Source organism: Echeneis naucrates, chromosome 11 (assembly GCF_900963305.1).
Source record: "Echeneis naucrates chromosome 11, fEcheNa1.1, whole genome shotgun sequence".
NCBI lineage: Eukaryota > Metazoa > Chordata > Actinopteri > Carangiformes > Echeneidae > Echeneis > Echeneis naucrates.
In genome coordinates, this window is record NC_042521.1 from 11,344,464 (window position 1) to 11,367,696 (window position 23,233).

At 38.9% G+C, this 23,233-nt stretch overlaps 2 protein-coding genes across 2 annotated transcripts; one reads left to right on the forward strand and one right to left on the reverse strand.

Moving 5' to 3' along the window:
• The first annotated feature begins 364 nt into the window (after positions 1–364).
• Positions 365–16,157, forward strand: LOC115050977 (probable acyl-CoA dehydrogenase 6). Its single transcript, XM_029514181.1, has 9 exons — positions 365–571; positions 6,017–6,137; positions 9,797–9,926; positions 10,985–11,091; positions 11,443–11,610; positions 12,040–12,213; positions 12,680–12,841; positions 14,309–14,459; positions 14,753–16,157. The coding sequence occupies exons 1-9, from the start codon at positions 371–373 to the stop codon at positions 14,841–14,843; spliced, it is 1,305 nt and encodes a 434-aa protein (XP_029370041.1). The 5' UTR covers positions 365–370; the 3' UTR covers positions 14,844–16,157.
• bet1 (Bet1 golgi vesicular membrane trafficking protein) lies at positions 15,183–17,232 on the reverse strand. Its single transcript, XM_029514182.1, has 4 exons — positions 17,079–17,232; positions 16,794–16,900; positions 16,583–16,639; positions 15,183–16,016 (listed from the first exon to the last, which is right to left on the reverse strand). The coding sequence occupies exons 1-4, from the start codon at positions 17,095–17,097 to the stop codon at positions 15,861–15,863; spliced, it is 339 nt and encodes a 112-aa protein (XP_029370042.1). The 5' UTR covers positions 17,098–17,232; the 3' UTR covers positions 15,183–15,860.
• Between the last annotated feature and the right edge of the window lie 6,001 nt (positions 17,233–23,233).

The window sequence follows — 23,233 nt, forward strand, 5'->3', positions numbered from 1 at the left end:
GTCATCCTCAGTATTGATCAAAACTTGAGGAACATGTGATACAGTTTACATGATTTATGCAAACCCACAAAGCTGCTGATGTGTTCCTGTAACACTTCAAATAAGGCGTGTGTGTTGGTGACCCTTTGTTAACACTGAGCAGTGAATGTGGCAGCACTCCTACTTAAGAGTTTAAAAGTGACCTTCCGCAGACAGGCGGAAGTAAATAAATAATAAATCCTCATTAAGTGTCACCATTGTTGTTCAATGGTGGAATTTCCCGAAGCGAAAGTTGAAATATACAAAGGTTTTACTTTTAGTCCGGGTTAATGTTTGAACCCGCGTGAGCGTCGGCCAGCATGCGCATGCGCAGACGCCACTGTCAACCAAGATGGCACTGCACAGAGGAGCCCTTCGCCTAACCCTGCTGCGCCACAGCCGCCACCTGAGCAAATTCAGCTCCCTTGGTGGTGTCCGGTTGGCGTCTGAAAATGTGGTGTCTCAATCCGCAACGTCCAGTCCCCCAGAGACCGCGGGAGACAATTTAATCTACACACAAGAGCACCTAGCTCTGAAGGAGTCCCTGAGAAAGGTACGGAAGCACCATGGACACAAAGCTCCGCCACACGTTAAAGATGACACATTAAAACAAATGTTCGTGTACAGAAGGGTCGACTGGGGAGGGGGAGTGGGTGAGAGGTTCTCCTCAGCTCACGAAAAAGAAAGACAACTAACAAACAAGTCGGGTCTTTCAGGTGTTTTTCACGCTGCCACAACTGGAAATGGATGTTAATGGATGGGGGGGCGGCACTATTAACCACGATTTAGAGCGTCATAACTATTCAAACGTTGGCTTAGAGGGGTGACAGCCATCCAATCTGCAGCCAAAGAGTCAAACACATTCAAGTGATGGCCACCCACAAGTAAGGTAAACAACAGTTCAACTGCTTGTGCAGGTGTTAGATGGGTGTCGAAACCAACAGGCACGTCAGACATGAATGACAACCGTCCTATCCTTTCCCCTCAAGTGACATAAGCCTACTTCAAGGCAGATGTGCACAGAGTATATAGACACGTTTACGAGACTAAACACAGTCTGGCCTTTATGTTTTCACCTCCATGCCAACTGCTCATACAAGCATGTGCAACATCTATCACTGCTCTTAGACTCATCAAGATATGGTTACATCTGCCAGTTCAGATTTTGAGCATTTGGTGTTACGTGCCAGGAATCATTTGGGGGATGGACAGGCCTACAGGTTTGTGTGGTGACTCACAACCCTAAAATGAGGGGAACACAATGAAAGAAATAGGCAGAGGCATCCCACACCCAAGCACTGCCAAAAGAACACATTCAGCAGCTATCAGATATTTTTATATATAGTTTGAAAAGAATAGATATGATTTTGAACTTTTACTTAATTGTCAGTGTGGTTCTTAGAGGCAAATTTTCGCTGAAAATTGTTGAATGATCTACTATTGATCTACTAGAAGTGAGTTTTAGTTTAATGGTGACTCGGCCAGGGGATTCTGATGACTGTCTACTGAGCCCACAATCACTGCAGCTCAAAATACTGCATACCATAATGATTTAGGAAAGCCAATGCGCATGAAATTGCAAGACAAAACCTTGAACTATTCCGATGTATTGATAATTTACAATGACTGTTTCACTTGAATTTATCTTGAAATCAACTTGGAGCATCACTTTGAGGAGAAGATAGAATTTAATCTATGTTAACCCCCCCCCCCTTTTTTGTTTTGGTTAGTGGATTATCACAGTTAATGGTTTCACATCCAGAGCTACAGATTTTCAGGATCTAAACATCAGTGGCAGAAAATTATGGCATTAAAAAATCAAAGCTAATGTTAGTAATCAGTCTGACTCACTATGGATATTAATTACTAGACAGACTTTGGAGACAGAGGCTGCAAAAATTACTGAGAAATGTCTAATTTAAGGCAGGGGGTAAACATGTTGCGGTAAATGTTGTGTGACTAAACTTCTAAAGGATATGAGTAGGTTGAAAATAAACTAGCACTGGGAATATTGGGAAGGATGAAAATGGGACAAGGAAATGCAGAACAATATGTTGGTGGTGCAGGAAAGGGAACTTGAGGCAGCGTGGTTTATTAAAAGAATTCACTGAGGAGTAAGTGTGTGTTTATATACGGTATCCAAATGAGGTTATAGGAAATCCTTCAGTTGCTCGTAAGTGTAAATGTGTCCGCCATATGGAATGATATATTCACATGCTCATTAACGGATTAAATAAAATAAGTCCCTTGCCAAGAAATGAGCCAGTCAAGTATGCAGGATCTAGCTTTTTCACACGAACAAGTCATCTCACAAGCCCAAGGCAGTGCTTGTTGGAGGTCAACTGCTGTTGTTCATGGCAACAAGACACCAAAAGAGATTTCCTTATTTCTAGGAAGCTGTTAATGCCTGGCCTCCCTGGGTTTCAGACAGGGATTTCCTTCTCTACACAACAAAGCCATCATAGTCAGTCACCTTCAGCAGCATTTACATATAAAAAGTGCCATATACGAGTAAAAGAACAGTATTTTTATGTTTTTCTATAGTGGAAATTTAATTAGGAGCAAACAGTAATTTGAATATAATTAAAATTATTTTGAGGGCAAGTGCAATAGGAATGGGAATCTTTTACTATTTCACGATTCAATTATGATTTTTGGTGCTATGATTTGATTCATAATGATTTCTGCTTCAATCTATAGGTGTGCAAAGGATCCTCACGTTCTACTTCAGTCTGCAAGGCAGAATGACAAATGGAGATATTAAAGTGTCTTTTTCAGATTTATTAAGTTTTAAGCATTTATCCATGCTTAGATGGAATTGTTGCATAAAAGGTGACTTGAGCATAGTGGGCACAGACCTGACCATTACTGTGGCGTGGTGGTTAACGCTGTCACCCCACAATAAGAAAGGGGTGCATTGATTCCCGGTAGGGCCACCTTTAAGTTAATTGGTTGAGTCTAAATCTTTGCCTTCAACAAGGATGGGGCCGGTTGACTCTCTCTTTCCTCCATTATTGTAGTTTCCTCCTTGTTTTGGTGCTTATCGCACATGCGTATGTTCCAGAACCGGCTCTGTGGTGACGCATACAAAATGGAGACAGACAGCCTATGGATTAGTTTTATTTATTTATTTATTTATTTTATCGATTTTGGAACATTTTAAATTGATTATGAATTGTAGTAAATGATCATGATTCTTATATGAATCGTTTTTTTTTTTTTGGGCACACTCCTAAAGTGCAGTATCCAAATCACAGGAGCTCCAAAAAATAGCAGGAATTATTATGTGTTGTGTTTTTATGCATTATTAACAGCATAAGCTGTGTTGTGTGACAGAGACGTTTTGTACTATAAATTCCAGACAAAAAGTCCACATTTGTTAATGTTTTTGTCAATTTGAATTAAAACATTAGGCCAGACTGAATAAGTCTTTTATGATATGAATGATATTAAAACAAATCAGCCATCTATTCATCATCTATTTAATTCCTCAGAATTAGCTCCTGATGTTTGTAGGTACTTCAAATCCCTCACAGTTGAGACTATACCACAGTTATATGCAGCATACAGATTGATGTTTTGTTTAAAAAACTCACCTATACTCATTAGTAGATTTGGTTAGAAGACAAAATTCAAATGGATATGGCCAAACAGTAATTAGTTTTATGCGTCACTGATAAATATTATGAGCAGCATAGATGGCAAGTGATATTATGATACCTGTAGTTACCTTGTGATTCCCAGCCCTAACCTCGTTCTATTCTTAATGTGGAGTAATCCCCAGTGCCCGGAGTATACCTCAGTCTCCCCTGACAAGTTTTTGGAAGAAATGACAATGTAATGTTCTTGACCCTGTCTTACAACATGGGGGTCTGACAATGTAAAATTGCGTTGGTACGCAGTAACCTTGGGGAAGAGATATGGAGTTACTCCCAAATGACCTTTATGTTTCCTGTTTCAGCAGCTTCTCGACCCTCCCTTTCCTTGTTCTAGATTTTAAATTTAAACACATAGGAGTTTAATGTAGGGGAAAGGGCATCATTTCCTTTTTTCATTCCTTGTTTTGGTTGAGGTAATGTAAGTTCGCTGATTTTCACACCTTTATACGTGTTGAAAATAGTATTTGTGTCTTCACTTTGCCTATGTGAAAGAGTAATCGAATACAGTTAATTTTCCACAACCCACATTACTACACAATACTTATTCAACTCCTGTCATTGGTTGAAGCTTAAATGTTATTATTATTATCACTATACCAAATTACGCTAATCACTTTTGTTTTAATCATTACTTTTCATCATCTTTACCCACTATTTAGAGCACATTGCACTCAGCAACCATGGTCCGTTAAGTTTTTGTGCATGCATTTAAGTGAATAACACCTGTAGGAAACAAGCTGCAGTTGTTTAAAATATTTTGGCTGAATAGCATAGAGCTGTTAGATGGGGGACATTTTAACACATTAGTTTTAATTAATTTTAAATTATTTGCTTTAAGTGGCAGGAACAGCACCTAATACTGACAATATTTTGCAAAAACTGTGATTTTATGCGCTAAATCTTCCTTTTGGAAAAGCCTGCTATGCCAGGTAGATTGGTTAAAGAAATTAATTAATTAAAAAACAAACAAAAAAAAAAACCAACATAAAAATACCCCACAACCCGTAACCTTACATATCTCCATCCTATTTTCTGTCAAGCACCCTGAGCTCTCACCAAAATAGCACTGTGTAAGGGCCTCAGTAGATTGGTCATTCATAATTACCCCATGCAGCTGTGGGCCACTTCAAAGTGCTCATATGGAGGCATGGCACTGAGGTTCATCCATTCCATAGCCAGGTTGTGTCCAACTCCTCACTCCTTGTTGACATTTCACAAAACTAGGCACTGCTGGGATACATAATGCCTCTTGAATTTGGAGTAGACAGACAAAACAAAATGCTCTCACAGTTAAAGATAGATAGAAAGTAAAATTCAGTTGCAAGATAGCCAGAATCCATTAGTTTTTTTCTTTGAAAATCCCAATATTTTTTTTTATAGTATTGAAAATGAATACTGTGTATTTGTTGTTAAATCACATTAAACCTTTATTTAAATAACACAGTACCCTTGTGTAGGCAGTGCAGCTGGATACATAGAGAGTTAACCCTAACCCTGCGAAAGGAGAATGGATATCATAAGTATAGGTTTCTTCACAAAATCTTATTTTAGCCTGCTTTTCGAAGAATGACTTAGAAGTTTTTTCTACCCTGCCAAGAAGAGCACGCCGGGCAAAACTGTAACTCATCAGGATAATGGCATTAGAATGGTTGAATGGAAAGATGGTGACTATCAGCATAATACTGGCTATAGACTTAGCCACGAAAAAAATATCAGTATCAGTCCTCAAAGGCCCATGAGTCTTTTTTGTATTCCACAACCATACAATTTTACCAACATTTTCACTTTTTTTTTTTTCTGTTGTGCTTTGTGCAATTCCTTTAGGGACGGATTTAGGGATTTAAACAGAACTTCTGTCATTGTTTTATGAGGCCATAGTTAGTCATGTTGTATGTCACCAGCCAAGCCTCAGTTACCAGGAAGGCACTGACAACATACACATTTAGGAAACAGCGGCATGTGCAATTCATCACCGCATTCATCATTGTCGTCCTTATAGATTCACTACGTATTTTCCAGCCTGCTTTCTATTCATTGATAGGTAATGCCATGTTGCTGTCTGCTGGCGATGGTTTGTAAAGACAATAAATAAGAGATGAAAACCACACAACAAGACAAGTATGCAGAGCAATAATTAAATGTCGGGGCTTCTTTAATACTTACTATATACAAATATATTTGTGGGCTTAGCTGTGAGACAGGAAATTAGGTAGTTGGGCTCTTCTTGATTTAAATAGAAACCTATAAACATTAAGATTTCTGCTGAAAGGAAAAATGCTTAATGTAACATTCTAAGTTACACAAATGTGTCAGACTTTTGCCTTGTGTTTGTGCTATAGATCATCGACCAGGAGATCAACCCCCATGTAGATCAATGGGAAGCAGAAGGGAAGTTTCCAGCCCATAAAATCTTCAAAATCTTAGGAAATGCTGGCTTTCTAGGAGTCAACAAGCCAGTCAGTAAGTTTTGAATTATATGGTTATGTTCACAGAAGGACAACTATCATTTAAACAAGAACTGTTTTCTGGTGATGAACAAAGTTGAAGGTTATGGAATTGGCATGGATATACTCATAGGAATGAAAAGCTGTGTTTGTTTGACCACCATCTGTATTACAGCTGTGATTGATTTGCAGTGCATGCTGGGAGATTGGTTCCAGTCCTTTGACTCTGAACCGAAAGTTTGAACTGCTTAAGAGTAAGGGATTTTTCTTGTTCATCCCTTTTGCCAGATTATGTTTCACATATCTGTGAGCAAATGACAACATGCTTTTCAACTTTAGTTTAATGCACCTGGTTGTTCTGAATGAACAAGTCAAAACCATTAAATATCAGTAATAAGCTCAGAGTTGTTTGACTTGTATTTGCAGAATAACTTATGTATGGCTTTGTCGTTTCAGGGTGGTATGCAAATTCAATTCATACAAGCATGAACATTAAGCAATAACATATGCCTCAGTGCACATGATCTATGCTGTTGGGCCATCCCGCTTCTATTTCTGTATCCAATATGAATTGGAACTCCCATGATAAATCTGTAATATGAAAATTGAAAAGGCCTTGGTACAGCACAAATATTGCTATACTAATATTAGGTGGATCAAAATCTGTAGACAAGAAACTCTTTGTACAGTTTGACTGCCTCTGCTTAAATTATCATTTTTTGTGTCTTTCTCCCTGCTGAATTCATGCATTTTCTTTGTCTTTGTCTTCTCGTCAACCATACGTTAAAGTCTGTCTGGTTTTGAAATGTCCCTACTGTGATAATTGGTGCTGGTGACACAGCAGCACACCACAACAGCTGTCTCCTTCAGTATAGCCCATTGCCAGATGTGGAACAAGCTGGGTCAGTGCTGAAGTGGAGGAGGGAGAAGAATAAATACAGTACAGGACCACAAAATATTTGTGGTGATGCGTTGCTCATTCTGAATATGTGAAGAGATTTGTGGAAAGTCTTTGTCCGTCAAAATAAGTGGTCTAAAGTTTCATGCAGTATATTCAGTTATTCCCAGCTTAATAGCTTCATTTACCTCTGTGAGTTCTTGCCTTGATAACATCGTTATAATAAAATTACTGCAGTGGATTATCTGACAAATAATGATCACAGAAATAAATTTGTGTTGAACTGAGTCTTGTAAACAAATCCATCACAGGTCTGTAAGTCAAAGAGGTAGGAGGGCAAAGGAATTAAAAATGTGCTGACTACACAAGCCTTAAGCATTAGTTTACAGGATTATAGCGGAGAGGCAGCCCTGCTGAAGGTTGTGAAGACACAGTGTACTATCAGGTGGTACATTATCATGCACAGCACCATATATTTTATGTGAGATGCCACATATAAAATATTTTTTTGAGACTGAAAAGACTATATATAATTATTATGTGCATACTCTACATATATTGATTGACTAGTGAAACAAATTAGCTATAAAAGTAAAAAATTTGTAGGGCGTTGCCATTACATTAAATTCACCTCTGTCTTGTCACTGGTTTCAGTCTTTCAAACTTACATTGAAATGTAAAAGTTGATTCTAAAACTGCTTTCATGTTCTATTTTCTGTTCATGGCATTAACACATTAAAAATGCAGCTGTAATGAGTTAGATTTACGCCATTATTATTATTATTTAGTGCTCCCAAGTGCATGAAAGAGGCTTATGGCCTAATTTAATCTTAACATTTACAGTATGTTTGACATTGCTAACTAATTTCCTGTTTCTGATTTCTAAAGTTATACAGAACAGTTTGTTCTTTCATTTAGGTCATAGATGATAAAATTCAACACTGATTTTCCACTTTTCTAATGATTGAGGAAAGGCTTTATTACCTTTCCAAACATGAGAACAGGAAGTTTCATGAGGCAGCCATTTTGAGGAAGAAGACAGGGATGACCTTTGGCTCCCTGCCTGTTTTCCGCAGCACTGACAGAGAAGTATGTGCAGTGCACGCCACTGCATCAGCCATGTCTTCTTCCAGAAAGATAAAGCCTGACTGCCTGCGTGCTTTTCCCTTGAACAAAATATTTTGGCTATTAATATTTTCTTGAACAACCTCCAAGATTGTTGCTTTCTCATAGTTTCATCACATCACACTGCAGTGGTTATGCATACCTTCATCTTTTGTAGGCATGCATGACCAATACAGAAAGAGGCTAGAATATTTTGGAAAATTTCAGTCACTTTCAATCAATTCTTTGCCCTTCAATATTTATTTATATTTATATGTATGGAGCTCCACCAGATGAGAGCATGCACTGAGGAACATCTGCTGTTCAGAAGAAACATATGTATAGGACTGACATTTGTGACAGAATTTTGTTTGCTTTTCTTCTGCTTGCTTGTTCAACCAGACGACCTGCTGTTTGTTTAAAGTGGGGCAAACCTCAGTGCTTCCCTTTGTCCACATTAACAACCGCAGGGTTTCCGATGCTCAGGGACTTATCGCTGCACAGCTGCACCTGCTTCCTCTTATTTTTTTGCTCCCCCATTCCCTTGTTTTCTTGTTCTACTATATCTCTCCTCATACTGTTGTTCCCATTTATTTAGCTTGCTTTCTTATATTATACCTCTGTTTCTGACAATCTGCCAGACTTGCATTTCCATTATTAAATAATTTGTCTGATATGATGTTGAAGCACTTTGCCTCCATGTGGTAAACTAGCTGATAATTATTGTCAATCCGTGCTTATATCTTTCATCCAGTGGCTGGCGTACTGTATTTAGCTGTGGGAAAATGCTAGACCAGCATCAGATGATGAACATTTTTCTGCACTGCAGAGATCATTCAATTTCACATAGTTTTATTTTGATAGGATGTTTGAAGCCAAAAATGACTTGGGAGAAGGGAGAGGATGCATTAGCAAACTCGCTCCATGTGTGCAGGAAAAAAGTACATTAGTGTAAAACCAAGGATATTCATTTCACAACGGATTGTGAAACTGATGATGAAAGGTAAAAACACAGGTCTTTATGAGGATAAGTCACAGTGGTGTTTTAAACATGGTTTTGTAATTCAGTGTTCGACTCCATTAAGGACCTAAGGTCTTCTCAAACGTCTGCATTGGCAGAGAGCAGGAAATAGACATCCATTTTTGACTTGTTCAGTAAATGGGCTATAAGAGATCAAAACTGGGTTTGTTACACTAAGTAGAACAGATGAAATGACACTGAGATGACAGTGACCCTCGTCTGCAGCATGTTACTCATCTTCACGCAGTGCTTTTTACACATACTTATAGGTGGAGCAATTAATGGCAACATCCTGTAATTAACTGAGTGGACACTGGTGCCAACAGATCAGTTTAGAATATTATGTATGTAAACTTGCGTGTGTGTTTGCAGGAGCATGGCAGGCAGTGATTTTTATTATAGAGATAAGAGGAAAGACACCAGACAGATAGGGATGGCGGTGGCTCCAAGGTTAGTTAAGGCGGCAAATATCGTCATGGGATATATATTTATCCAAAGTGGCCTCTGATAAGCCATAGTTTCTTTCCTCTGTCAGTTGTAAAGGTCCAATTCTAATTTCAGATTTGCATGAATATGGAAAAAGAATCTATGTACAATATAAACATTAATCTTTCAGCAGTAGTTGAAGGAGTGTGTATTTTGTCCTGTTCAGAATATGGAGGCTTGGGACTGGACTTCAGCTACAGTGTAGCAGTGGCAGAGGAGCTCGGCAACATCCGTTGCGGAGGCGTCCCCATGGCCATCGGTGTACAGAGTGACATGGCTACTCCTGCACTGGCCAGGTACAAAAACTCCAGAGTCTTAGACAATTTGAATCTAGTGTTTTTACTCTTTTAGTCTTTAAAATCTGAACAGTTTGGGTTGGTCCTATGTCCTCAAGTAAAGGCAGATCCTGCCGGTAGAGCTAATCTTCGTCCACGGCTGCCCTTTTTTTGATTGAGTCATAACTACTCTGTGATGAGAATGACTGCTTTCTGCATTTTTTCCTTTTTTAACCACCAGTAGAGTAATTTGAAGTGCATTGTCAAACATTTTCTTCCTACATGGCTGTGTTTGAGATGATAAAATATTGCTTGTATCTGGTAGAGGACCAAATACAAGCAATATTTTTAAGTATTTTTAAGCAAATCAATTAATTAATTACTAGCGCACAGCATTATTGCAAAACACAGTGGCAAGAGAATTTTGAAAGCCAAGAGCATCTGACCTCTAATAGATGAGTCAAAACGAGATCATTTTTCCACAGGTCTGGCACATTCACAATACAATATCAATGTTCAAGAAGAACAAAAATATCCTGTCTTGAAAAAGGAAAGTGCCACACCTCTAAGATCAACTCTTGCATTTAGTCATGAGGCCAAGTCCTCATCATATGACTTGCGGCCTCATAAGTAAATATCAGGTAGTGCAATGTTGGGCTATTCAAAGCTAAACTCCCCAAAGGATATGTGGATTGATATATTTGGTAATCGTTTCTGTGACTCCTGTACATCCTTGGCTTGTCAGTGAAATAGACTGTCTCGTTAGCTTAATTATGGAATCTACATCTGCAATGTTAAGTACTAAGGGAGGAGCCAAAACAAGGGAATTACCATAGGAGCTTGGGGCTGGACTGGAGCTGTAAGTGCCTGAATACATCACGTCAGATTTGTTTTAGAGCAGGATTCAACTGCTGTGTCTTGCTTTTTTCAGACATTAACCTGATGTTTGCGTTAAATATAGAAAGGGTGACCTCATCTTCAAAGAGATGAGGTCCCCCTTTAAGGGATGTCCTGAAGTTAAAAGTAACAACTAATTACTCGTTGCTCATATTTTTTGATTCCTTCATTTATGTGTCCAGATTTGGATCAGATGAGCTAAAGGAAGAGTTTCTCCTTCCATCCATCATGGGGGACAAAGTGGCCTGCCTCGGAGTTAGTGAAGTTGGAGCTGGCTCTGATGTCTCAAGTACATCTTACCCTCTCCACCTTCCAGTCTCTTGTTCTCACATTATTTCCTTTTCTAGTCCCTGAAGGACCCTTTCAAATTCATCAATGCTGCAAAAATAATCGAGGAGCTACAAATAAAGTAGATTAATAATCAATTTAATATTGATATTCTGTCATACTGTAGACTGCATATAACAGTAACTTACTGTGGTCATTTTCATCTCTAAATTTTAACTCTAAAACCTATTTGTTTTATAAACCAAAATTATGTGATCTATTCATCAACTGAAACTTTCATTTAACCTTGTGTCCTCACTCTCATCTTCCCTCCAATGTCCCTCTGCATGCATTTATACTGTCACTGACTAAGGTATTCGGACCAAAGCGGTGAGGAAAGGAGATGAATATGTGATCAATGGGGGAAAGATGTGGACCACCAATGGTACCCAGGCTGACTGGATGTGTCTCTTGGCCAACACCAGTGACGGGCCACCTCACAGGAACAAATCCCTCATCTGTTTGCCTATGAACCTGCCAGGTACGGTAGGAGTTCGTCACATATGCTAGAAACCTCTTTTTTATACATTTTTGGGGGACTTTTTATGGCTTTCTTTCACACTGTAATCAACACAAGGCCAACAGGAAACAGGGAGAGAGAGGGGAATGACCTGCAGCATAGGTCCCTTGGCTGGATTCAAACACCGGACACTAGCCATTCTACTGCCTGCACTGCCCAGGAAGCCTAATTACTGAGAAAACATTTAAACTTTGATTTCTGAGCAGATTTTGGTAGAATTTCTTATTTCAATTCTCGGAACAGTGATTTCAGAGAACCAGCAAATTTGTGGTTGCTCATGGTTGAACTGTAAACTGCATCAAGATATTGTCTGATGTGACTCAGCACTATATTCATTTCACCGAACTTAACTCAAGAGTGTGCATTTTGTTCCCTGCCTTTCCACTGTAGGTGTGCAGATTGCTCGCAAGATAGATAAACTGGGCATGTGGTCATCAGACACAGCTGAAGTGTTTTTCGATGACGTCCGTGTTCCCTGTAAGAATGTCATTGGCCAGGAAGGCATGGGCTTCACCTACCAGATGCTTCAGTTCCAGGAAGAGAGGCTCTGGGGAGTGGCTAATAGTGAGTGAGCTTTAGTTCCTGTTCATTACGTCTCTCCTCCTCACCAAGCCGAATCCTGGCATCTGTTCTACTTCTCTTTACTTTTCTATCCTCCCTTCTCATCTCTATCTTCGTCTCAATTTTATCTGCCTCCAACGGATTCAACTGAGAACAGTTCCGTCAGTTTACGCAAACACTTCTGATTATGTTTATGAAACACATGCGTTATTAAACTCCTTTAAATTTTTTTTTTTTTTTTTTGTGTTTTCAGCATAAGTCAATATTTTCATTGGCTGAGAAATTACAAAAATCTCTCACACCGATGCATTAGTGCGTATGGCCTGGTAAACTTTTACACACAATGTGAACCGACACACATTTAGTTATTATTGCCATCAAAGATTTCTTTACATTTCATAACAGGTGAATGAAAAATAGATAATGTAGATGAATCTTACCTCACCTCTCTGCCTCTCAATATCGCTAGTCCTGACAGCGATGGACAACATCATTCAGGAGACCATCCAGTACACAGGACAGAGGAAGGTCTTCAGGCAGCCTGTCCTCTACCACCAGTCAGTTCACTTCAGGTTAGCCGAGCTGCAGACGGAGGTTGAGCTGCTCCGCTCCCTCCTCTACCGTGCCACAGGTAGGTTCACCTGATGGAGAGATGGTACAACAAAACTGAACTCCATTCCCACTGCCTGTTTGAGACTTGTATTCTTAAGTAAGAGTATAAATCGTGCCGAATATATCTACAACATCCATTTTTCTTGTTTCAATGCACTCATCTCAAGATCATTCACAAAGTACTCTTTTAACAGTCTAGATTTGAAATGTACATGCTTGGGTTTTCAAGTGCAACATTTTAGAAAATGAGTGCATGCAGGTGCCGTCATGCCGCTTAATACCATGGAAAAGAGACCTTGGTAACAGATGCCATGGTTGACTTAACTCTACAAGAATCACGTGAATGCCAAACTAATCAGTAGAGGCTGCTGTGTCAATGCATGATGCTACAGGTTGGTTTAAAAGGCAGAGAGCACCAAGCAGCCTAGAACCTTAGTGTGAAGTAGTAATAGGTTAGTTGCTATAGACATCACTATAATTGGTAGTTTGACCCTCAGAACTGCGTGAGACTAGATTGATAGATCAACACAAGGATGAGTTTCATAGATATTTCATGTAAAAGCAGCACCTTGATTGTGTCACTCCATCATGTGGCTTGAATTACATTCTATCCTATATTTAAGCTATTGAGGTGTTTGAGTTTTAAGCCATATTTTAAAGACACTAGCAGCAATGTGTCCCTTCATCTAATTTCCTTATGTGATTGGTATTTGTGTTTGTGTGTTGCATATTTTCTTCAAGGAACCTAAATAAATTAAAAACTTACATTATTCTATTTAATGAAGAGTAAAGCTATGGATATAATCAAGGAGTTGTAAATAATGGCTTAGTAAATAAGACCTGTGTAAATGTGGAATAAGGGTGACATAACAAAATGTATGCTGTGTTAATATGGGCAATGAACAGTTTTGAGGATAGTATTTGACTAAAGGACACCTGGGCATGTGAATAGGTGGAGCTAGAGATCAAAACCTGAAATTAATGGCCAGTCTGCCTTACCAAACTTATTTGTGTGTGCAGTGGCTTCCTTACAGTACCCCCATGGACTTGGCCACCTGTAAATCAGGCACATACCCATCTCTACTACAACGTAGCCTGAGGGCTTTGAACTGCAGCGTTTATGAAATGAATATGTTGGTGCATCTGTCGGGCGGATTGGCCAAGGTCTTGTGGTTTTCTCATTCTGATTGTAACCAATCTAGTGGTTAGCTGTTAAGAATGAATTAATCTAGCTGGAACAGATTGAGTCAGATTTTCTTTCCAAGGATGTGATCAATGCTTTAACGTCTGTTTGGCACCGGTCCATCAGGACACACATGCAGCACACAAACTTGCTCACACACTAAAAGAGGGAAAATCCTCCAGCTCACATATATTCTTCTGGAGAATAGTTATAACAGAGGCATTGATCAGTTTCACGCAGAATGAATGGAAAAACACTGAAACAAAGCCTGGATTTTTTTCTCTCTATTTCCTTTTTCTGCAGCACTGTACATAAAAGGCAATGATGTCACTAAACTGGCATCCATGGCCAAACTGAAGGGTGGCCGTCTGACCAGAGAAGTGGCAGACTCCTGTCTCCAGTACTGGGGAGGGATGGGTTTCACCAGCGATGTGATGGTCAGCAGATTTTACAGGTGAGATGAACAGCAACATTATAGAAGTATAGCACACATTTCATTGAATGGCCTAGAGAGAAACTACTGTTACGGTTTCTGTTTACTTTGAATGTTGTAATAATTGTGTGTTCAATTGAGTTTCAACAAAGTTTCATAGAAATTCTCCAACCCCATATTCAACACTGCGCTGACATCTAGTGATGGGGCAAATAATGCAGCAAAGGTCCCAGGAAGCAAGAGGCTTGGGGGCCTTCCAGGTAAATAACGTTTGGCAGGTACCTCAGTTTTTATCAACTTTGTCCTTTGCACAGGGATTCCAGGTTACTGTCGATTGGTGGAGGAGCTGATGAGGTCATGCTGGGAATCATCTGCAAGTACATGGATACACTACCCAAGAAGTGACGTCATCAACAGCTGAGCCTCGGACTGATGTCGCAACCATGCTGATATTGAACCAATCTTTCACAATGACTGCCTCAAAATAAATCAGATCACTTAAGTGCAGTTTTAACACTTTTTAAACAATCAGCATAGGATGTTCTCATTTTGCCTTTGCTTTAACAGAACTGCGTGTAAGAAATACACAGAATAATGGGTTGATTTTAATTATCCATTGACTCAAGCTATTTTTCTAAATAATAAAAAACTAAATGATGTGTAAAACTGACTGTTGTGTAAAATAAATATACTGCAAAGATAGAGATTTTTGATGGATCATTGACGTATTCAGTAAAATTTAACTTCAATTTTAATGTTTAAGTATCATACACTAATACTGGATAATTCATAGCATAAAAGGTCTTTATTTACACTTAAAACAATTTTACAACAAAATTTAAATAGTAATGTAATAATGAAGTACACTGTTGTTGTATGAATGAGAAATGCAATATATCTGAATCATTCTTACAAACGGATGAATTTGTTTTGTATTCCATAAATGTATCACTTATGATACAACATGGGTTGTTGGATGAAGGAATCCACAAATTTGATGCTGTTTATTGTTCAATTTGTCATCTACTGCTTTAAATTTCCTGACACAGACACCTCTTTTGCCATGTAGAAGGTTATGTTGTATTTTATCAGTTCGGGTGAATGAATTTGGATGATGTCAAGTACATACAACCACTAACACTGTTTCAGACAACCGTCTGTCATATCGGAACTTTTGCACTTTTCAAAACCAGTTTTACTGTGAGGACTCTGTCAAATAGCCTAAGCACAAGTCCTTTTGTGTCTCCATTTTTGGAGTCATTCTAATGAGTGCTCACAGACACCAGTTTACCAGTGAAGCTGAGACACTTTTTGAAAAACCCTGCCTTTTCTCAGTGTGTTTATGTTGGTAATGCATCAGCATGGCACAGATTGAGCAAAGAGGTGCAAAGTTTGAAGGCCAAATCCAGGAGGACTGTCCTATCACCTCAGCTTGATGAACCAGTATAGGATAAAGAAGACGAAAAAGCAGAAGAGCAGCATGTAGCACAACAGTTTGGTCTGACTGCCTCTGGAAAGCTGCTTCACTCTGCCGATGGTAGCGCCAAGCAGGCCGCCTGTTGAGTCAAAGTCTGTGTCCTAGTGTGGGAAAGAGCATCAAAAGTCGTAAGACCAGACAGGCCAGCAAACAAATAAACACTTTAATTGCTGTGAACATCACAGCAATGGAATGTAATACATTACATCAAATACTGCACTTAAAATAAAAATGTGATCCACTTCTACTTTGAGTACTTGCATTTCATTCTTTCTTTCCTTTTGTACTGCAGTAACAAGTATTTTCACATTCATTAGGTAGCTAAAGTAATTCAATATTTGTACATTAGGACCATACTACAAATATACCCCAACCCACACATGCAGGAGGCTGACTTGGGCTAATAGGACTTCAAATCAAATTAGACTATTTGTAGAGCACTTTTCATACAAAAATAAATATAGCACAAAGTATAAAAGAAAGAATAAAAACATAGCAATGAATTTAACTAAATGCTACTCTGCATAAAATCAGGAAATGATATACTGGGGAAATGCTATCATTAAATTGTAATGACTAGAGTTGTGTCAATGCACACAACTGTGGTAAAAACATGAATGTGTCGCCCATCATTCATATTTTATGACAAAAGGCAACTCAAACTCACCATGTCGTCCAGCATTTTATTCTGATACTTCACTTCCGTTCCGATGTCAATAGACAGCTGTTGGCAGTGCCGACAATTAACATCGATATATAAATTATTCGGAAATAAATAGACACACAATCCATGAATTCTGTGGTTTTGCTATGTTGTTTTTTTTTTTTTTTTTATTAAAATTTTTTATTCTCGCCAACAATTTGAAGCGGTCACTTACACTTTTCAAAGCGTTGACTTTAGCTCTCAGTCCCTCCTGCAAATGTTCATTTTCCTCTTCATACACACTGTATCCACTGGCTGTATAACCCCCAGAGCCCCCCTCTCCTGTATGAACACACAACAATAATCAGTTTAGCTTTTGATGCTAAATGCGGTATAAATGTAGGCGTCGTATAAACAAGCACGAACTCATTCACAACTCATAACATTAGCTAACGATGGCTAACTAGCATTTAAGCTAAGTCTGGTCTTAAACAAATCTGTATGGACGTTTGTTTCTCACCCAAACCGGCACGTCTCATCTTGACCGGCGGAAAAAAAACACTTCTCGGGGATGTATGTGTATGTTATTCAGACGAATAACCCAAAAAATGAGAGCTGGCAGATGAACAGCTAACCGGGAAGTCCAAAGTCTCAACACATCAGCAAACGCCACGATACCCTACGGTGGCCGCGAAGGACAATCCTTCGCCGATGATATCACGATTGCAAAAGGAGAAAAAGGGGAAGTTCTATCGCAAATAAAATCATTTTTGCGGTGTGTCACATTTGTACACTTTATAATTATTGTCAGATCGTATATATTCGTCATTAGAGAAATAAATATATTTGAGATGTGTGTCAGTGTTAGCGATATGGAGCGCTGTGTGTGTGTGTGTCAACATGGGAATTAATTTTGATGTCATGGAACTCACCTTGAAATGTCTGTAGAAATAAGTACAAAGTTGCTAATAAGGACAAAGTGCTCGCAACATTAAAGAGGGACTTTAACTTCAGCACTGCAGAAGTCTTTCCAATTAATATTAGTTTCTGTCTTTTCTCTGGCAGTCATGTGTTGGTATTCATTTTAGTGTTGTGTTTTTAAACATTTCTGTTAATAATAAGATTTTACAGACTGAAAACTAAAGGAGTGACCTCATAAACTGTCACAGAGTCAATTTGTCATTGTTTTCTTATACAGAAGAGAAAATATAATGAATCTAAATGTGTGTGTTTTTCTGCCGCTCCTTTTATTGTGTGTACATCTGTATGAAGCCCAGTTTACTCCATGTATTCTGTGGACTAAAGAGAATCATCACATTATTAATCCTTTTGGTTTCCAATCTTATTATAGTGCTGTGAACTCAAAAGTATCATTTACATATAATGCATACAATTATCTCCCAAAAATTCTGTTTTTCTTTTTTTAATATTTCTATAATTTTATCTAATTACACTAAATCTAAGGCAAAATCCAAAGGCGTACACATAAATGGGTTAATCTCCTTTTAAAAAACATTGTATTATAAGGACAAATTTGCTATGAAGTTCTTTTCAGTCACAAATTGAGTCCTTTGAAAATTTTGAAATGTGGCAATTGAACCCTAACTGAAGACAAATAGCAGTGATTAGCTTTCCTTATCTCCTCATGCATCATCTTTCACTCAGGCCTGTGCCATTATTGCAGGTGACATCCAATATGATATAAGAGATTAAAATGACTCTCATGACGTTAATTTATTCCAATCCAATATGTTATAAATAAATACAAGTATAAGCTCTTAACTGCCATAATGCATTTCAGTGTCCCAGTGCTCATCTTTTTATGCTTTACCCAAAGGCTTCAGTGTGTGTGTGACCTTGACATGAGTGCCAAAAGAAAAGAAGATATTGATTGAACTGTGTGTGCACATTTCAGCTGCCTTTGTGGATCTGACAGGATTGGATTTATGATGCCAGTCTTTTCAGTGGAGAAAAGCGTTGAGAAAGTTCTCTTGAGCCTCTCTGAACCTCACAGGGTCCAAAGCACCCCCGATGCAACGGTCACCTTCACACTGGCTGGGACACACAGACATGCACATGTAAAAAGAGCCACACGTTTGTGCGTTTGAATGTGTAACTGTTCAATGTCTATATATCTATATTCAATATCAGTTAAACGAGAAGAGGTGTATTATCATTTAAGATTATCAAGATCTATTTCTAAGTATATTTTTATGATAGAGAGATAGATAAATCTTATCTCCTATATAATATATTTTATAAACTATGATGAGAAGAAGATGGCCAAAAAGGATAAATGCTCACTGGAGGATTTATTCTTTGACAAATCAGCACATGAAGTAATAAATGCCCTCTTTTGCCCAGACACAGCACACTGCCAGAGTCCAAGTCCCGTAAGAGCTGCAGAAGCATCTGGTGAATATAAGGCTAAATATAACAACACCTGGCTCTGAGCCAGGAGAAGCCTCCCTAACTCTTCATCAGTATAGATGATGAGAGAAGGATTTCCTGACTTTTCTCAGCTCCCGAGGCTTGTGACAGCTGGGATGTTGATAGTCATAGAGGAATTGATCTAATTAGCACATTTGGCACATTACTGCTCTGCAGCATCACAAGGGCCAGATTGCTGAACTTTATAAGATATAAAGCTTAACGGAGAAGCTGTCCTGAAAAAAGAACATGCTAACATGTGTTCAAACTTTGTTTTTCATTTTGTTCACACAACAACACATAAATAATCTAAAACACAACTCTCTGTGTGGGGGGTCTGGTCTAGCTTCTGGGGGGGTTGAGGGTCTGGTCTCTAGGCTCTGGAGCGGTCTGGTCCTGCATCATTCATTCACTCACACAACAGGCAGACAATAAGACATACAGAGACATGCTGCCTCACCTTTACACTGCAGACAGACAAACAGCTCGTTGTTGTCGAGATTAGATGATGAAAGGGTTACAAACACAAAACAGGCTCAGCCATCTTCTTCACATATACAACTTAATACAACTGCGGTAGGCGTGTTATATGGTCATTAATGTTTAAATGTTGCGTGTTATACTATACCTAAGAATTGAACCTCTTTTCTTTCCCTAAACTGTTCAGACGATTCTAATTCTCTGTTAATCTAATTAAACAATTAGCAATGTCCTCTGGCTCTCTGTCTCCACTGTCTTCCTCCTTCTACATCTCCTCTCCTGTCCTGTGTGCTCCACGTCTAGTTCCTCCTCTGCCTCCTCTTATGATAGTACTTCTTGACATACATGCAGGATGATGGCAGAAATGGAGGCAAGAATGAGTGAATTAGTCGCGGCTCCGCAGCTTGGCTAGCCCAGCTTATACTAGTGTAGCTAGTGTAACCGGTGCAGGCCGTCCTAGACTGGTGAATATGACACGGTGGACATGATGACTGGAGCAGTGTGGTGGAAAATTGGTCTGAGAATCATCTTTTTTGAACGCAGATCTCTGCTGACTGAATGTGATGCATGTCTGTACAGTGTACAGCTGCGCCACTGCACCAAACAACTTCCATTTTGAAGCGGGGTAGGGCAGGGTTTGAGCCTTTTAAACTGAAGATGCGGGAACGTAAGACAGCAGTCGACAAAACTCAGCATATTTTCTAAAGGTACGTTTCTCTGGTCGATGTAATGAATCTTTTTTCTCTCCCTGTTCTCCTGGTGTCCATCTCTATCCATCATGGCACACTCACTGAGGCCCCGCTGCTGCAGTGTCCCAGGCTGTTCAAACAATAAGAACAACTTCGCATAGCTTAGTTTATGTGTTGTCACTTTGTAGTAGTCACTTCCATCATAGTTTGATATGTTATTGCATTTGCGGGAATAACTACCAACCATTCATGCAAATAAAGCACAGCTGAAATTGGAAATGGCAGGCTGATGTTTCTTTCTCAAATTCATCTGTTGAAGAGCTCACATTTTAGTTTTAAGGATTTTCCACGCTCCTCGGTTCCTTCAGGGGATCCCCATCACTCCTAATGAACAGGATTGTTGCTCACATTAAAAAAAGTTGACAGCTCATTGTACCCACGTTATTACTGATCCATATCGTCTTTGCGCCCATCTGTTCCTGCAGATTGATGAGGGCTGTAATGGCAGCAGAATTCTCCATCAAAGACAACACCAAGATACGGGCTTCGTCTTGTTTTTGTCTTGTCCAGGTTGACACTGGCACTTCACAAAACAGACAGGTTTGTTTTTACTCTGACTACAATGTACACACGGCTGTGTAATTCTTTCTTTCAGACGACAAAGTGTTTCTGACTGCAAACTACATTGTTGTCTTTCAATCTGAACCTTGAGTGAAAGATAACTTTGGAAGGCTTTCCTTTTTCTCCTTATTGTCTCTCTCACACAACACAAGCACATGCAGAAGTGCACAAACACAAAGAATTCACAGTTGTGTCCTCCTCATTCTGCTCTATCTAGCAAATGTGTTATGTGGGTACTGTTAGAGCAAGAGCAGATACCAGACAGTACCAGATTCTCAGCTGTCTGACATAATAAACTGAATGACAAAAACTCCGGTTCAATGAAACAAAATATATATATATATTAAAGTTTTTAAAATATAGGCCTCCACCAAACATTTGAGATGACACTTCATGGTAAATGTATTACATACATTATTACATACATACATTAAAGGGTAGGAAGCCATTCAGCTGAAGTAGACTGTCTTTTAAACTGCACGTCTCTGCCTCAGACTCATCTGACAAAGTGTGTGTGTGGGCACCAGGTGCACTTACCTGACAAAGGATGCTTTGCTGAATATGTTCTTGTTTCCATTAGTCACACATAGACAATTAGGTCCAGTCAAGCCCACCGTGGGCTGTTTACTTCCAGGTATGATGCAACAGAATGTCAGAGAACCTGCACAGGGTGGGAATTAGTTTGCATTATGGAACAGTTGCTGAAATACCCTCTGACTTTGCATCACTCAGTCTGAGGATGATTGCTCAGTGCAGAGGTAAAAGGTTCTTTACTTTAACAGATTCTTAAAAAAAGAAAAAGACGGACAGACAAATCTGTTTTTGTTTTTTTGTTTTTTTACAAGTATAGCCTATTAATTCTTAGTTTTACAAAGCTAACATCAAAGTGATTAATTTTAGGACAAGAAACCATAAAAAAAATTTAATTTCATGGCATGGTATCATCAACATGTATCACAAGTTGCCGGCAGACATTGAAGTCACTGGAGCCAGACAACAAACTACCTAAATATAAACTGTATACTGTATGTAATAGCACATGACACAAGACAATGCACAATGTTTAAATGAGCACCTGATACATCGATCCCTTACAATACTCATATTCATTATTTAACTAAACAATTCAAGAATTTAAAAAAGTTATTGAGAGTGTTACACACACTATGTTAGTAGTGTTTTGCGAGTTTGTTGGTTAGGTTAGTTGTGTGAATGTGCAAAGTCAGCCACCTCTGATCTGAATCTTGCATTAAAGGTCAGTTCAGAGGACTGATGTGAAAGTTGGCCATCATGTTACAAAATACAGTCTGTTGTATCCTTGATTGAGTCACACATTTGTCTCAGGATGTTTGCATATCACAGATTGTTTTGGGAAACACTTTCTGTCTTTTGAAAACTTTTACAGACATAACAAATCCGATGCAGGATTATTTTTGGAGCAGAAAGAGGAACTGGTTTTGCTTGATTAGTAGCTGCATTACAGGATGATTGCCTTGAAAAAAATTCATAGAAATACACAGTAAATTACCTAAACTCTGGGATTTTAAAAGATGCAGTTGCCATCAACCATGTTTGTCTTCACCTTTCTTCTGCTTCTTTGATTTGGAAATTTTTACGAATGCTGGATTTGTAGCCAAACACCCAAAAGGCTTTGGTCTGGTTTTCTTCTTTAGGGAGGAGACAGATATCAGCTTATTAGCTGGAAGTTGAGCATTTAACATTTTTTTCCACAAATGTGTGCCCTATTTTACCTTCTGTGTATCTGGTTGTGTTGTTGTTATATGAAGTGTTAAAGTCTGGTTCTATTCCCATTTATTTTTGTTGGAGTCGTGACAGAAAATGCTCTGGATGTAACTCTAAACTCTGCAGCATCAGTGCAAGCTGTTGGTCCACCTGCAGAAACACACATGGAGAAAGTCACTCACACAACTGCAGACATCCACTAAATTAGGTGGATGCAGTTCTTTGAGAGTCATCCAAGAGGTGGGTGGAAGAAGTTTTTAGGTTTTTGACTTTATCCATTGTCTAAAAAAACAAAGTTATTTCACCATACAGATATTAGCATGATGAAGAAAAGTAATGAAAATAGTTAGACTCGTGGGTCACCAATTAGATTGTTAATGCATGTCCTCTGGAAGGAGAAAAGCTTGCTGGGACACACAGAATGAGTCATAAATCGGCCATGTGCAGATTGAGCTTGTTGTCTTTGATCGTCTGAGAGAACATTTCTGTCATCTCTTGATTTGTGCAGCAAAGTTGGGCCTTTCATTTCAGTGTGGTTACACAAGAGCATCAGTGGGAAAGCTGATTTATCTCCAGCATCATTTTTAAATGGCTGTCTTGCATTTTAAGTCGTACCAGCGTTGACAGTTGGGGAACTGACCGCAGAGACGTGCTGATTCGCTACTGGATCATTTACTTCTACACAATAGGCCTGACAGCTCTCTATTAGCTG

Coding starts and splice junctions, on each gene's coding strand:
- LOC115050977 (XM_029514181.1), top strand. CDS start 371: ATGGCACTGCACAGAGGAGCCCTTCGCCTAACCCTGCTGCGCCACAGC. Junction 6,138..9,796: donor AGGAGTCAACAAGCCAGTCA/GTAAGTTTTGAA, acceptor TGTCCTGTTCAG/AATATGGAGGCTTGGGACTG. Junction 12,214..12,679: donor GCTCTGGGGAGTGGCTAATA/GTGAGTGAGCTT, acceptor CAATATCGCTAG/TCCTGACAGCGATGGACAAC.
- bet1 (XM_029514182.1), bottom strand. Junction 16,640..16,793: donor AAGTCAACGCTTTGAAAAGT/GTAAGTGACCGC, acceptor CACTGCCAACAG/CTGTCTATTGACATCGGAAC. Junction 16,017..16,582: donor ATAAAATGCTGGACGACATG/GTGAGTTTGAGT, acceptor TTCCCACACTAG/GACACAGACTTTGACTCAAC.